This window comes from Erpetoichthys calabaricus, chromosome 11 (assembly GCF_900747795.2).
Source record: "Erpetoichthys calabaricus chromosome 11, fErpCal1.3, whole genome shotgun sequence".
Lineage (NCBI taxonomy): Eukaryota > Metazoa > Chordata > Cladistia > Polypteriformes > Polypteridae > Erpetoichthys > Erpetoichthys calabaricus.
Window position 1 is genome coordinate 133,683,455 of NC_041404.2, and position 17,404 is coordinate 133,700,858.

The 17,404-nt window shown below is 38.5% G+C and overlaps 1 protein-coding gene across 4 annotated transcripts in view; it reads left to right on the plus strand.

Annotated features, from left to right (window-relative positions):
- Positions 1 to 17,404, plus strand: part of ttyh3a (tweety family member 3a) — a 312,980-nt gene that overhangs the window by 236,657 nt on the left and 58,919 nt on the right. For all 4 annotated transcript variants that reach the window (XM_051933633.1, XM_028813931.2, XM_051933634.1 and 1 more), the window contains exons 8-9: positions 2,164 to 2,222; positions 10,789 to 10,881. In XM_051933633.1, coding sequence (XP_051789593.1) covers positions 2,164 to 2,222; positions 10,789 to 10,881 — 152 coding nt within the window. The remainder of the gene's footprint in view (positions 1 to 2,163; positions 2,223 to 10,788; positions 10,882 to 17,404) is intronic.

Below are 17,404 nucleotides of genomic sequence, written 5' to 3' on the forward strand. Positions count from 1 at the left end.
GTGAACTTATTACTCTGCTCTGAGCTTGCATTCAGTGAATTAGAGTAGAATAGTCAATGATGTCAAGCCTATGTTTAAATCTAACAACATAATTACATAATAATAACATAATTACAACATAATTATTATAAGTATGTGGGGATGCCATCTGATGCTGGTTCCTGCCTTCTACCTAACGCTGTCTGTGTGGATTGCAGATCCCTGTGACCGTCATTTAGAATATGCAGGCTCAGAATATATAAAAAAAAAGTATCAATCGTGCAACTCACTTTCTCATTGTAAGTTAGGCTTCTATTTTCTAGAATAACAGACAAAAAATGTATGACTATGCTACATTCAAATTCATAATTACATTTTACAAAAAATGTTTCTCACTAAGTTTATATTGTGCTGACCTATGCTGACCCAATGGATTCTTGATCTTTTAGGTAACTAGCTACCCTTTGATGTAATGCTCACTTTGGACACACTAAAATGGTGATTCAGAACTGCGCCAGGCTTGCCCTTATTATAGGCTTCCCCACAGCTGGCATTGAAGTTGCTCATCTGAATATGGAACGTCAGCTCATATGGCTTCTGAATCAGCACTGATGTCATCCCCAGGCTGATGCAACACTCAGTGAAGTTAAAACATACACACACTCGGCAAATTATTACGAACACTATACTAATACTGGACAGAGCTTCAGTTTGCCCTCAAAACAGCCTCAATTCTTCATGGCATGGATTCCACAACATATTGGAAACATCCCTTTCAGAATCTGATCCAGGCAGACATGATTGCATCTAGCAAATTCTCTAGATTTGTCAGCTGTACTTTCACGCTGTGAATCTTACATTTTACCACATCCCTGTGTCAGGGAAGTCCACTGAAGAACATTGTATTTATTGTCATGTCCATGAAACCAGTCTGAGGCAACTTTTGCTTTGTGAGATGGTGCATTATCATGCTGTAAGTAGCCATTAGAAGATGGATAAATTGTGGCCAAGAGTGAATGCACATGGTCAGTTACAATACTGAAATAATTCATGGCATTCAATTAATGATTTTTTGTTATTAACCATTCCATAATTGTGTCAACAAAACATTCCCCTAACCATTATACTACCAACACTCTTGACTGTTGACACAAGGCAGGTTGGGTGCATGGATTCATGCTGTTGGTGCCATATTCTGACTCAACCATCTGTGTGTCACAGCAGAAATCTAGATTTATCAGACCAGACTACGACTTTCCAATCTTCATCTGTACAGTTTTGGTGTGTCTGTGCCCACTACAGCCTCAGCTTTTTGTTCTTGGCTGACAGGAATGGAACCTGCCATGCTTCTGCTGTTGTAAGCCCATTTGTCTCAAAGGTTTGACATATTGTGCATTCAGAGATGTTTTTCTACTCACCACAGTTGTACAGAGTGGTTATCTAAGTCACCGTAGCCTTTTTGTCAGCTCACACCAGTCTGGCCATTCTCCTCTCTTATTAACAGGGTGTTTCTGTCTGCAGAACTGCCTCTCACTGGATGTTTTTTGTTTTTCTCACTATCTTGAGTAAAGACTAGAGGCTGTTTTCTGTGAAAATACCAGGAGATCAGCAGTTAAAAAACTCAGACCAGCCTGAGATCACATTTTTTCCCCATTCTGATGTTTGATGCGAACATTAACTAATGCTCCTGACTTTTATCTGCATGCTTTTATGTATTTGCTGCTGCCATGTGATTGGCTGAGTAGGTGTATGCTGTGATAAGCAGGTGTACAGGTGTTCCTAATAATTTGCTCAGTTTGTGTATATAAAACAAATCAGCATGTATTACCTTTGGTTGTGTACTACACTGAAGTGAACTTATGTACATTTGCACATTTTGAACCAGTCCTGATTTTATTTTATTCCTAGAAGTGTATGAACCATGCAGTGGACTGTGAGGCAAGCAGGGCATGTTGTTCTTCACTTTTGACTCCTTCTGGTGCATGGCTTGAAACATTTTTTGTTAACTAATGGATGGCATTTGGGTCAATAGTAATGCAAAATTTAAATTCACTATAGTATATGGTTTATATTTAATAGTGGACACTGATTCTGCTTCAGTAGCTCAAAGAAATAAAAATTCTGTTATTTTATTACATACTGCTTACATACTGCTATATGACATTTTTTCATTTTTTTCCACAGATATTTTGCATTATTACTTGAAATGTGGCAGCACTAACCACATTAATCCTTTTCAACAGGTAAGCCAATTTCATTTTCTCTAGTGAGTACTTTTATTGGATTTCACCCTAGTTATTAGTTTAATGAAATTGATGAGTGCAATTTGAGTCAATAAAATACATTAATATAGATTTGCACAGTCTGTTGTTTTGTATATTATGCTTAGTAAATAAATATTTATAAATATATGTAAAGTGTTATTTTAAAACATTAAAATAAATTATGCAATAGGTATAATCCTTAGTGTTAATTCATTATAGTAGTTGTGTAGCTGTGCTCACTATAAAGAAAAGATTCATTTTTTGAAAGATATGCTCATATTGAAAAGGGAGCTAATATCACCATTGGCCACCAAACATGCATTACTGATACTGACATATGCAATGGGAAGGATGCTTCATAGTCTGCTGATTTTCTTATTTCTAGAGAGTTGCTTACCTTTTTAGCACCCCTCTCAGCTTCCTGAGTAGATGTGTTTTTCCCATTCAAAGTTGCATTTCAGCTCTATTACAATAGGACACATGAAGTGACTCGCTCTAAGACACTCAGGACTTGGCAGCCAGCGACATTGTGCTTTTTCAGTCAACCATTCATTCAGTTTCTGGGACCACCTATTCTAGCTCAGAGACACAGGAAGCTGGGGCATGTTCCAGCAGTATTGAACATAAAGGAGGGACCAGTCATGGGGTGGGCACCAGCTTATGACAGGGCAGTAGCACTTTCCAGTCAGCTAATTTGTATTCTGTGTAGGGCATTTTAATCAATTGTTTAACATGTTTCAATTAGTCAGTCTGGTAATAAACAACCAATTTTGCTTTTTATGTACAGAGTTAAATCATTTCATTTATTGCTTATTTTTATATAGCACTTTTATTTTATTTACAACTAGCCCCCCCCTGCAGCTCCGCCTAGTAGTAGTAAAACAGGACAGTGAGGAGGGCCCTGCCTGGCTCCGTACTCCTGACGTTACACTTCCCCCTCACCTCAGCCTGCAGCCACTGTCTTGGATTAGCGCAAATATATTGTTCCTGCATGCAAACTATGATTCTTAACGCGATGAGAGAAGACGCAAAATCAACTGAAATTGAATACAGAAATTATAGAACAATTATAGAAAAAACTATAGAAAAAAACCCTGATCTAAATCCATTAAGTAGTTTGCTAAATAAGCGGAGGTAAGGATCTCCCCGAGGCTGGCAAGTGAGTGAGGTGGGCCCTGCCCACCTCCCCTCAGCCCGCTGCGTCTCTCTTGGATTTGCGTAAATAAATCGTTACGGCAAGCAAACTCTGATACATAGCGCATTGACAGAAGTCACAAAATCAACCGGAATGTTTAAGCAAAAAACCCAATCTAAATCCGTTAAGTAGTTCTCTTGTGAAAAGTGGACAGACATACAGACGTTGAATTTTATATATATAGAGATAAATACTGCATTTTAACCAGGCAATCAGCCAAACAAACAATATTGATTTTATTTCCAGGTTCAAGTAATTTTAGTTCATCTGCCCAGTGGGGGCTGGGTGGTCTTGTGGCCTCGGAGGCCCTACAGATTTTGTTTGTTTTTTTTCTCCCGCCCTATGGAGTTTTTTTTTGTTTTTTTGTGTCCTCCTTGCCACTGGACCTTACTTTATTCTTTGTTACTTAGTATTGCCTGATCTTATTTTTATATTTTCTTTTTTTTTCTTCATCTTGTAAAGCACTTTGAGCTACATCATTTGTACGAAAATGGACTACATAAATAAATGTTGTTGTTGTTTATTTCATGTAGCACTTTTATTTGATTGTGTATAAAAGCATATATAGCATTTTAAATATCACTTTAATTTACATTATTTTATACAGTAGTACCTGTCAGTCACCCAGTCTAGTGCCCCACAATCATTATTTAAAATCATTTGTTTATTTTATTTAGTATTTTTCAATCTAGGCAGCATGCTGGTACAGTGGCTAGTGCTGCAGCCTTAGGGCTTTTTTTAGTCATTTTTTTAACCCATTTACTCCTGAGAAGGGTCGTGCTGGGTGGTGGAGCCTATCCCAGCTAGCATAGTGTGCAAGGCAGGAACAAACCCTGGACAGGGTGTGAGTCTATCACAGGGTGAAGTCTCCAACCACACACTGGGGCCATTTCGACATCGCCGATCCACCTAATCTGCATGTCTTTGGAAAGTGGAAGGAAAGTGGAGCATCCAGAGAAAACCCACGCAGGCACGGGGAGAACATGCAAAGTCCAAGTAGGGGGGAGCCTTGGACGCAGCACTGCCACTGTGCCACCATGCCATCCTCTGTTCACACTTGTGCGTTGTAAATTACCCACATTTGTTTTGTGTTTTTCATGCATTTTAATTTCATCTTGCAAGTGTTTTTAAGTGTTTTTCAAGCATTTTCAAAGAAGTACTTTACAGGGAAAATATGACTGACATCACTTCCTTTTACCATGTTGTGGGTTGTAAGATGTTCTAGATGTTCTTGTTTCCTCAGAATGTTTTCTATGACTTTAGCGCTTTTAATCCTTGTGATCACAACACCAAAGAGGACATGTTGTCAGCGTCATGAGCACAGATATTGGGTTCAACGTTTTCTGCAAAATTTTACGTTATACACACTGGTATTGATAAGCATTTAAGTACAGTCTTTATGATACTTATGGAAGCTTGTCACCACCACACAGGCACCCAAAAACAAAAATGTGCCCGCTGCTGTTGGTGCATCATGCGCATAGAGAACTACACAGGCATTGTATTCATATACTGTACATTTAATCCTGCATGTGTTGAGGAGTAAATTTCATGCACCCAGTTAGGGTGATAAGGAGCGAGTGATTATTCCAGTGGCGTTTAGTGTAAAGAAGCAAACATTTGTTGTGTGCAATCCAATAACAGAAACCTTTTAATAAAGGCATACTTTAGTTTTAATTTATTTATTTGCTATACATATTTTGAAATAGTATGATATGATGGCACAGTGGCCACTATTCATACCCAAGGGTGAGGATGGTGTTGGAAAAAGGTAATGGATGTTATTTCCCATTAAGGGAAAATGAAGGAGTAAATGTATTTTCTTAATTGAGAAATATTACTGACACATTTCCGGTATTCAGTATTAAAACAGGCAGTCATCTGCACTTAAGCGCATTTACTAATACCGAGCCATCCAGAAATATTCAGGCAGAACTTGCAAATCTTACACTTTTGGTGCTGTGAGGGAGAAATGACTGCCGTATGCTTCCACTCTGCTAGAGTGTTTAAACATCTGTACTAAACTTACTGGAGATCAGCTTGATTCAAGCTAAAAGTATACCTACACTATAACTTCTCTTCAGTACTTGTCACTTGATTGCAAGCTATGCGTATACTTAACCACTCCGTCAATAGCGCACTAGACGACTGAAGAACACACGTGCGCTGCGTCACTGGTATATTTTTCTTTTTCCTTTTTTTTCTAACTTCAATGAGCTGCTTCAATTCTGGCTCATCCAGGAAGAAGCAGTGACTTTCTGCAAAAATGCTACAAAAACTCTGTTTATTTTGTTCATTTTTTTTAACCAGTGTTTTATTAGCATTTCAATGGAATAAGCGTTTGGCTGGAAATGCTCAAACTGCAGCATGCTGGAGTTTTCTAAACTGCTTGCTGCTAAAGTGCTTAGTTGAGAATAGTGTCCTTGAAAATAATGGCACAATTAAAGATGTAAAATCTAAAATGTTCACGGCTAACCACCAAAGCAACTTAAAAAAAAGTATATATTTAGTACAATTAGTATATATTTATATGGTGCCGTTCAGAAGTAAACATAGTTCCCAAGAACTTCGCAAGTACACATAGCCAGCAGCCCCCTGCACGTCAGAAAGGTAATCCACCTTAAGCATGTTTGGTCCAATTCTTGGAGAGAGCACCCATCTAAGAAAAGCTTGGATTGCTGCTGGAAGATGTTGCTGAGGCCAGCAGGGGCCACTTACTCTGTGCTTGGTGTGTAAATTCCACATCCCCATTACAGTGACTGGGACACTGTGCTATTAAAAATTGGTGGCATCCTTCAGATGAGACATAAAACTGTGGTCCTGACTCTCTGTGGTCATAAAAGTACCCTGGGAATCTTTTGAAAAAGAGTAGGGTGTTAACTGATGTCCTGTCAAAATTGCCCATCACGGCCTTGTCCATTCTGGCCCCTAATCATCCCGTGTGTCTTACTGGCTATCTCTCTGACCCATTCACCACCTAATAGCCAATGTGTGGTGAACTTACTGGCACAAGAATGGCTGCAGTCACATCATCTGGTTGGATGCTGCACATTGGTGGTAGTTAAAGTGGTTTCCCACTGTTTGTTTAAAGCGCTTTGAGTAAGCTAGAAAAGCACTAAATAAATTACATTAATCAATTATTACAGTAATCCCTCACTTATCGCGGGAGATAGGTTCCAAGACCGACCGCGATAACTGAATTTCCGCGAAGTAGGGACACCATATTTATTTAATTATTTAACGTGTATTTGGACGTTTTTAAACCCTCCCTGTATTGTTTACAAACCACCCTTTACTCTATTAATAACAGGGACAACTGCTAAGCAATATGAAATCGGTAGATAAGTTTACACTTACTGTATAGTGAAGTACACGTAGCAGCTTATAGGCGGTCATGACGTCGTCGACCTTGTTGCAAACATTCCTAAAGCAGATTCCATCCAGACTACTGCCTTATCACGTCCACTTGCAACTCGTTTTGTGCCCTGGTTAAAGGACACTGTGGCCGTAGATCTTATATGCTTTTCCTCCTTTTTAAATAAAAAGAATCATGGACTCATTGATGCTGGGATGGTGTCCTGCAGCGGTGTAGCTGTTCCCTTCCTTCAACATATCCAAAACTTTTACCTTTTCTGCAATCATTTGCATCTTCTGTTGGCGCTTGGACACGGCCCCTGCAGCAGTAGCACGTTAATGATGAATGAGTGAGATGAGACTTCCTGGTTAATGCAGCACTCTGTCGCTGAGCCAATCAGCAGCACACAGGAACTTAACTGCATGCTCTGATTGGGTAGCTTCTCAGCCATCCGCCAATAGCATCTCTTGTATGAAAGTCAACTGGGCAAACCAACTGAGGAAGCAAGTACCAGAAGTAAAAAGACCCATTGTCCGCAGAAACCTGCGAAGCAGCGAAAAATCCACGTTATATATTTAGATATGCTTACATATAAAATCCGCGAAGTCGTGAATCCGCGAAAAGTGAACCGCGAAGTAGCGAGGGATTACTGTATTGTTATTACCATATATACTTGCGTTTAAGTTCTCCCACGGATAAGTCGGTGCTTGATTTCACCGTATAATTTCCGGTATTTTATAATGTCTGTCGTATAATTTGAATGCAGAAAACTCACGCTATTGATCCAAGAGATTATGATATGCTAACGCCCACCTGAGAGAGTGACCACGGACCACACTGCCTTATTTTTCTATGTATTGTGCCTACGTGACCACACAGTAATACCCAAACTATTCCAAAGCAACGTTTGCCCTGTTTTGTGTTTTTTGTATCTCACACCCTCATACACCTTAAGAACATCCCTTATCTATGATGAAGCGTTTGATCAGAAAAACATATGAAGGTGGTTTTAAATTAAAAGTTGTTGAAGTGGCGAAAGAAATTGGTAACTGCTCTGCTGCAACAAAATTCGATGCGTCTGAGAAACTGATATGAGATTGGAGGAAGCAAGAAGATGTAAAAAAAATGTGTCGCATTTTTGAACGGGCGTATAAGTGGGGGTCTGATTTTATGATCGATTTTTCGGGTTTCAAGACCTGACTTATACACGAGTATATACGGTATACATAGTACAAGAGATTCCATCTGTCTTATATTATTGGAGCACAGGCAAGCTAAGTTTCTCAGGGTCACACAGTGGTTTGGAGTTACAAATTGAACAGACAGCCTTGTGAGTCCAGTTCCTTTATTCTTTATGTCATACTACTTGAGCTGAAGTTTGTTGTTAAATATCAAGTCTGGCAGTGAGTGTTCACACAAACCTTCAAGGTGTCACTGAGACTTTCTCAGGCTCAGTCGTATGCAAGACAGATGTTGTCCTAAACAATGCTCTTCAAAGTCATTGTTGTTGTAATATGCTGATGGGTAATTTAATGGACATAATTTCCACACTGCTATGTTTGGGCATGTTGGTGGACATGTGGAATATGATGTAGAGTTACAGTTAGGTCACCCAGGCATTACAGTCTCACCCTGATATGTTACTTTAAGTGCTGTAGTGTTACAAATGCACATGGACTACTGCTACTGATCAGTATGGCTACATTTTAAACAGTTCAGGCAGCATGTGTTATGCACAGCAGCAAAAGTCTTAAGAATCAGCTTCATTAATGAAGCTCTGAGTACTGCCTTCTTTGGCACTGTGTTATCTCTCCCCCTTAACTAAGAAACATATAAATTCACATTTTTGACATGTATTTTTTATTTACACATACTGTATTTCCCAACTTGATTTTCAAGGTGTGCCCCCAAATTCTGAGAGACCAAGACTGTCCCTGATCACTTTGTCCACTTGAACCCTTCTTCCAGATTTTCAAATCCCCCTACCTCTAGACCCATTCACAGCACTTCATCATGTCTGTAGTTGTTTCCAGTGTCTAAGAAATTTCTCCATGTTGTAGCTCATTTATATTCTTCTCCCATAGATGGCCATTTCTCTCCTGCCTATTAACATGACAAGTTCACACCCTGCCATATCAGCCAATTGCTTTTTTTAAAATTCTAGCTTCATTTTTCTGCAAGTTAATCCTCTGGTCCTTCCACCCCTTGAGAGTCTGTGAAAGTCTTTATCAATGAGCTCTTCACCCTTTCTTTATATAGGAGGAATAGTAAGTAATAAAGCAGCCCTAACTGTACATGTCACATTCTGTTGTTCAGTTTTGTGTTTTGTTGAACATACCATCTAAGGAGATGCCAGTCAAAGATGGATTCTTTTGGGTGGGCATCTGATCTGAACTAAAAACCTTAACTCTGGAGTCTGAATATCTAAGATAATAAATCGTGAAATGAGTGCTGAATAAAGCAGAAGCAGCATTTTATATAAATATTTATGTTATATGAGTAATATGAAACATATTTGGACATTCACTTTTACCCCTTCCTTAATCAATACTTGCATTTGCATGGGATACTTTTAACGGAAATGTGTTTAATAGGTTAGAACTGCCAAACAGCTTAATTTCATTTGCTCTATAAAGCTGAAGAGCTTCATTCCTTTGAGGCTATTAATACTCAGCATGTCCATGTGTAAAGTACAGCAGGCTGAACAGGAATGATGATCATTATTAATGATGTCTGAGGAAAGTGTTATCTTTGATCACAAGCCTCATTTAATATGTGATCTGTGAGGAAAAAATAGACTTTATTTTAATGATGAATATCCATTTTTAAGGTTTTATAGTGCCTTTCCCCCTGAGCACAAAGTAACATAACAACATAACATTTTCAAACCCACTTAATTCAGGTTAATAGCCTGGGCCTGCTGTCTGTCTGGACAACACTGGACACAAGTTGGGGAGCAACCTTGAATAGAACGCAGAACTTACTCAGACAGGGTCAATTTGGAATCGCCTGCCAAACCCGGACCTCTTTGGTGACATTGGAAGAAAACCCATGCAGACATGGGGAGAATGTGGAAACTGTACTTAGACAATGGCAAGGCAAAAATCTGTAAGGCAGCAGCACTACCCACTGTGTCAGCCATGGGCAAACAGTGCTTTTGAACATTGTATCATCAGAGGATTATGTGAAAATCACTATATATATATATATATATATATATATATATATATATATATATATATATATATATATATATATATATATATATCTATATATATATCTTGCATATAAACGTCTATGCGTGGAAGTGTGTGTGTCTGTCCAGTCTGGAAATGAGAGGTGGAGTCAGGGTAAGGGCTCCACCTTCGAGGATACACAAGCAAGGCCAGCACGTCAGCAAAACGAAACCTCCAAAGAAAGTCACTCGCTTAGTTGCTAATATAGAAGTGAGGTGAGCACATCAGCAAAGCAGTTTCCCTGTTACTTTTCTTCCCGACGTTAATACACAAACGAGGTAGCTCGTCAGCAAAACAAAAACTTCCTAGGAGAGAGTTGCCCAGAGTTCCTTTCAAGTACCTGACATCTCTACATTTCAATTTGTTTTTTGACGATTTCAATAGTTTCTAGGACCCCAGGCTTTTTACAGCACAGGCTTACACAGCTAGTATATATGTATATATATATATATATATATATATATATATATATATATATATATATATATATATATATATATATATATATATATATATATATATATATATATATACAGTATAATGTGTGTGTGGCAATAGTCATTTCCTGCTGACAATACAGACTCAAACCCTGTGTAGCACAAGCTTTTTTTGCTGTCTTTGGCGTCTAACTAGTTCCTTTGAGATTATGTAGCTATTTCTTCTCTAGTCAACCAGTCAGCCAATCTCTTTAGTTACTTGAATGCAGATGAAGGAAAATAATGTACTTTGAATGCTGACACATCTCCCTTTCTATTTCAGAAACTGTCAGTGAGCCATAAAGCCCTTGTAGAGATGCAGGATGATGTGGCAGAATTGCTAAGGTCAGCTGTCAGAGAATATCCTCAGTCCAAGGTCTGTATACCCGTAATCTTGTTTATACATGTTGTGACAGGAGAAATACCTTTGTGTTCCACCCTAATCTGCAAAGAGTACTCCAAAAACAAGCACTTTATCAAAAATAGTTCATTATACAAAACAAATGCATAACTGATATATAATTAAGGGGAGAACACAGAGTAACAAAAACAAAAAAATATCCCTACTAGGTACACTGGGCTTAGCTAAAGAGGTTTTGATGGCGTGGTTTGTTCACTTACCAACTGTTTAAAATATAGAGCCACGGGTACAAACAAAATCACTCACCTCTAAGCTCTTGCCAATCTGACTGCGCTACCCGTTGCCAAGTTGAGGCAGCCTCAGTTGCCCCCTGACTCAAAGCCCAACAAACAGCAGGTTACAAGGTGACTTTACACTCCATCCTGGGAGTCAAGAACACCTCTGGCAGCTTCAAGACTTACTGTGCCCTTAAGCTCATACTGTATTCAGTATTGTACAAGCATTTTTCTTCTTCATGCAAATAATCATAGACTCATGGAATAAATTACCAAATTGTATGGTGGACAGTAGGATTTTAGGGATCTTCAAATCTTGACTATTATATTGGTAAAATAAGATGAATAGGATTGAGAAACTTGTGGGGCCGAATGGCCTGTTCTCCTCACAAATGTTCTAACATTCAAATGAAAGTAATTGTCTGTTTACTAAAGAAAACATTCTGTTGCAGAAGGATGAACATAAAAAAATTGATACAATGAAAAGTAAGCATAAAGTGTAATGTTTTCCCAAAATGTATTGCTATCTTGTGAAGTGGTTAGAACAACTCAGTTTTGGTTCTCAAGCCTGTCCTACAGACACCCCAGCCGTTCCTTGTGTTTGTTAAACTCTACCCAGAGCACATCTGATTCACATTAATGAGACAATGAGTAGCTGAATCAGGTTTGCCAATAAATGTGTGCATTGGATGGTAAGCATAAATTCTGGGAATGAATTAGCAAACACACTTATATCAACAAGAAAACCAGATTTTAAAATGTGTTGTTCAAGCTGACAAAAAGAAATTTGAAGAAACGAGACAGGTTAAAGACAGAAACCTCAATAATGGCCGAAAAAGATGTCTGCGTCTGATGAAAAGCACTTAAAGGTCTTTGTGGCACAGAAGGAAACCCAGTAAAGTGCTTCCTTAGTGTCTGCCACCAAATGACACTGTGCCAAGAAACAAGCTTGTGTGGTGTGTTGTTGCTAATGATCAATTCATCAACAAAGGCAATAAGCAGTAGAGATTACAGTATGCAAAAGAGCATCACACACTGAGCGACAACCAGTGGCAGAAAGTCTTAAAGAGTCTACATTTTACATTTTTGATTCATAAAGACACCTGTATGTTGGAAGACGAGTTGGCAAAAAATACATTGATGCCTGTGTGCAGCCTTCTGTGAAGCATCATGGTGGCCCTGTCAAGTTCTCAAGGACATTTCAGCCAAAGTTTTTAATGAATATGCACAAAATTAATGGAATGATAACTACTGAGAAATATAAACAGGTTTTGATTCATTTTGCTGTACCTTTGGGAAAGTAATCTATTGGAAAAAGTAAACTTTATATGGAGTGGACTGCTGCAGTCAGAACACTAACAGTTTTAGGTTATCCCCTTATGAGCTCTGATCTCCACATAACTGAACCTGGTGGAGCAAAGACCAAAAAAAAAAAACAAAGGAAGGAAGGAAGGGTAATGGCAAATTTTGTAAGACATTTGGAAGAATTTACCACAGGACTACTTGGAAAAACGAGATAGCAGCAAAGTGCTGCAGGTTGCATTCTAAGGGATGTTGCACAAGATACTGACTTGTTCTAAAGCGACAGTCTTGATACATTTTATTTAATTGATGTTTATTTATGTTTATTCTAATGTTATATAGCATTTTACAAGCAAGCAAACATCATTATCTTTGAAAATAATTGTTTGAGTGGTCTAAGACTTTTGTATTGTTCATGATGATGTACTTACTTTTAAAGGACAGTCACTACTTCTGTTCCTGACCCTCCTAATATGGCACAGAGAATGCATACATACCAGATGAATGCCCTGTGCTGCCTCCTGAGGGTTTGGTGGAACTCAGCTAGCCTCTAGCTTTCTCCCCTATCCCCTATCTCCATCTTGCCTCAGTGCTCTCACAATATCTGCCTTTGGTTCACTATTTGAAAGCAAACAACAAACCATCTCCTAGCAGTTGCTTCCCACTCCGACAACTGGAGAAGCTCTCATTAGAAGTGTGGGCTGGTATTGCCAAGGCCATCTCCTGACTGCCCTCTCAGTTCCTGGTGCCACCTGTAGACTAATAGTTTATATAAAAGCTTTGATGCCAAGGGCATATGACTGGTGCTGTGCCCATTTCTCACCTTGGTTGAAAACATGCATTTTCACACCAATACATTGCCAAGTAACACTCACACTTTTAAAACGCTGTAAGACCTGAAGTGATAAACTTTATAAGACAGGGTTGCTAGTTTGATACCTACCTGATATTCACTGTGTGACCCTGAACAAGTCACATAATCTGCCTTTGAGACAAGTGTAAAAAATAGAGAAAAATACTGATCCTGTAAGTCATATTGGATGAAGGTGTCTGTCAAATATATAACAATAATAAAAAATAACCATCAACCTAAATACAGTCTGAAATTATCACCTCATCTTGGTTTCTAGGTTAGTTAGCAGTTTTTATTTAAAATTAGATTAAATCTTAAAGGCAGAAAACCATGAGAAATGCAAGAATGTGAAACAGTATAAAGGTGCATGTTATGTAGCCGAAATCTTGCGTTGTCTGCACTTGAAAACAGTAGCTTGCACATCACGGTCATACTTGACAACATTGTAAAACCGGGCCTTCCTTTTGATAATGAATATAAACTGCAGATTTGCAATATGTTTTGGAAATGTAATTCTGTGTCTACATTTAAGCAAAACCTGCATATTTTTGCTCTCTCTTTCATTATCATATACAGGCAAGGCGCTGCCCAGAGGAGGAGGGAAGCAAATTATACGTTTAGCAAGCTCTTTCCTCTGCATATTCTTTAGGAACACTTTACGCAGGAACTGACACCTTGGCCGGCATCCTGTATTCCTTCTATTGCTTTATATTTAATACCACATCCGTGGAGTGCAGAGCTTGAAGGGGAATTTCACCCTTTGTGATATGTGTACTAATTATACCACGTAGCAGCGCCTGTGTCGACACCCAAAGCTGTTGTAGTGTCTCCTAGCTGGATTTAACATTTTTAAAATGTGTTTTCTAAAGTGACCTATGAGACTTTAAAAATCTGACACTCAATTACAAATTACCATCTGTGTTAGCCCCAATAACTTCAGCTGCATGTTTGGTAACCTGCTGGAGCATTTTTTAAATTTCGGTTTGTCAGACCCCTAAACCAGGCAAAGAAGCTGAAAGTAATAACAGACTGGATCACACTGTGATAAAAGAACAACATGACATCCTTGCCCACTTCAAAAAGTATGAGTTTCCGAAGGAGAAATAAGTGTTTTAATAAGGCAATGTTTAACGTAACTTCAGTAGATCAGGGAGGTTAGTCACTTTGAAAATCCACACAAATTTCTCCAGAAATACCTTTCTCCCTAGTGACATTAGTCTTTTTAATAAAGAATACCAGAGATAATAACCAATAAATTCTAGACGTATAGAGTTTTTGATATGTATCATGTACCATTTTCATTTAAATATACTATCAAACTGCTAGAAATAGTTTTAACAAAAAAATGATGTAAACATCACCAAAGAAGTGATCACTATACCAGGGAAAGTGACATTTTCTAGTGACACGATACAGATTTCAGTTGTTACCAGAGATTTTTTTAATATTTACTTTCAGGAATCCTTTGCAACACTGTGGTGGGCTGGCGCCCTGCCCGGGATTAGTTACCTGCCTTGCGCCCTGTGTTGGCTGGGATTGGCTCCAGCAGACCCCCGTGACCCTGTAGTTAGGATATAATGGGTTGGATAATGGATGGATGGATGGATGGAATCCTTTGCAACATGCTTAATGAATTGCTTTAAGTAGACATGAGGGAAAATTAACATGCTTGTAGGTACCAGTGGACAAAGCAGTGGCATTTGAGCCAACTTGCCAATCACTCAGTCTTGCAATGGTGCTAAAGCTCACTAATTCATGCCTTCATTAATTCCATTAAACGAGAGTCAGATCCCAGTAGCACTTGGTACGAAGCACTGAAGAGGCACATTGATGGGGCAGAGTGGTGATTCTGTGGCTAAGGATTGGCTCTGGTATCTGGAAGGTTGCTGGTTCAAATCCTGTTGTTGCCAGAAGGGATCCTGCTCTGAAGGGCCCTTAAGCAAGGCCCTGAACCTGATGATTGGTCAAGGGGTGTTGTACTCTGAGCCCATAAATAAAGTATATCAAAATCAAAAAAAATGTACATAATGGGGAATAACCACTTCCACTGCCACACTTTGCCAATTTGGAACCTCTCGATAATATAACCTGCATTCTTGGGGGATGTAGAAGTAAATTAGGACTAAAGTACCTGGACAAATCCTGACATGGACAGAGGGAGAACATACCTTCACAGCTGGGGTTTCAGCTTAGGACAAAGAAAATGTTAGGCAGAACAGCTTTGTGCTGTTCCTTATAGAACCGAATCATTCACTATTCATTTTATAGAATACCATTTTTGGCAAAACACTGTTATAAGACACATTAGAAAACTAACGAGGCTACAGTTATAATATGTTGTGCCTAAGAACCAAATTTTCCAGTAGCTGCTGCTGAGGAAACATGCAGACTGGAGCCAGCGAAAGGCTGAATTGCTGGTTTAGGTGAAGCACTTGCCAGATTGTTTAAAATCTTAGCAATGACACCGATGGATCAAATGTATATGGAATAGATCTGTGTTTACAGCAGGTCTTCTTAAAAAAAAATAGTTGAGAGTTGATTTCATGTTGAAAGCAAAATGGAAACTTAGAAAATAATGTTTTGATTTCATCTGGTATGTGATGGTCTCTATAATAATATAATGTTTCAGTTTATTTTTGCATGTTGTTCAGAGCACTGCAGCACGTCCACAGGTAAATGCAATTACAAACTTCAAGAATAATTTATTACATAATGAATACACATAAAGACAAATTTTTCCAAACAAACAGGAAATAAAAGTAGTTCTAAACTGAATAGCATATGTGAAGCCAAACAGTATCTGTCCATTAAGAGAATTGCTGAATTATAGTATGGCCAGTTCACAAAGAAAAACTCCAGTCAGCAGCATCCCCAGAGAAAATAAATGTCTGGGCAGTCCACAGTCAGTTATAACAGACAAATATAATAATATTATTTGACTGCACATGCCATATCTTAATTGGTGAGTCTGAAGGTTATTTAATATTCAGAAAAGAAGGGGGAAAGAGAAAAATGAGTACAGTCCTAATAATATATCAGACACTTCATGCTATAGCTCCCTAAATATTCACCTCAAGGCTGAATCTAGCATGCAGTTGTCAGAGCTGCAGCCTTTCTCCACAGCTGGGTTTGCCATCTTCACTTTAGCAGACATTTTAGAAGAGGGTTTTGCCATCTTTCATTGCCATTGGTGGCCTGCATCTCCACTTTGCAAGAAATGAACTGATGGTTTGACTGCCAAGAGAAGAATGGAAGCACTCCTATTATCACAATTCAGAGAAAAGCATTCAAGTGGAACGTGTCTCCCTTTGAGCCAAGAAGCAGCGGCAGCAGCAGGAGCTCTGATGGTTTTTTTTAGGACAAAATGCCATCAGCTATGAAGGGAAAATAACAATTCTGTCTGTGCTGTGGTCATCAGCATCTGGTCACTTTGGCGTTTTCTTATTCTGTGTGGATATGGAATCTGTAGCGATAATTTGTATTTTCAGAAAACAAGACTATAAAGTATGTGATTAAGCACAATTTACAATTTAATATCTTGACCCAGTACAGTAAAAAAAAGAAATGTCAAAAATAAAGCAACAGTACATTGTAGAGTATAATGACATTATACTGGAGACACAAGTCACTAAATGAACCAATAATAAATATGCATGAGTATCACGTTAAAAATATAAATATTAAGCAGATAAATAGAAGACAAAAGTACTAGGATTTTATTTTGCACACAAAGAGCCTTTGTAGATCAATGGGAACTTCCGACCTCTAAATCTAGGTCAGTGAGACTCCAGGGCTTATACCTTCCCTGCTGGCCTCATGCTAAACAACATAACAAATAAAAGTAAAATTCCCACGTATCAAGTGACATCCAGCAAATGTCTACCAAAGCCCTTGCTGTACCCTGTATTGCTTTTTAGAACCTCCTTGAATGGTTTATCTGTATAAAGGCTGTAACTGCGACTGCTTAAATCTGTCTGTAATAGCTCAACACTTTTTGCCTTCATTCAGGATGAGCAGTCTCACATTTTATATATAAAAAAGATGGATGGATATTTCTGTGATGCTCATGCTTAACAAACGTCATGAAAATTTGCCTTTTTACTGATGA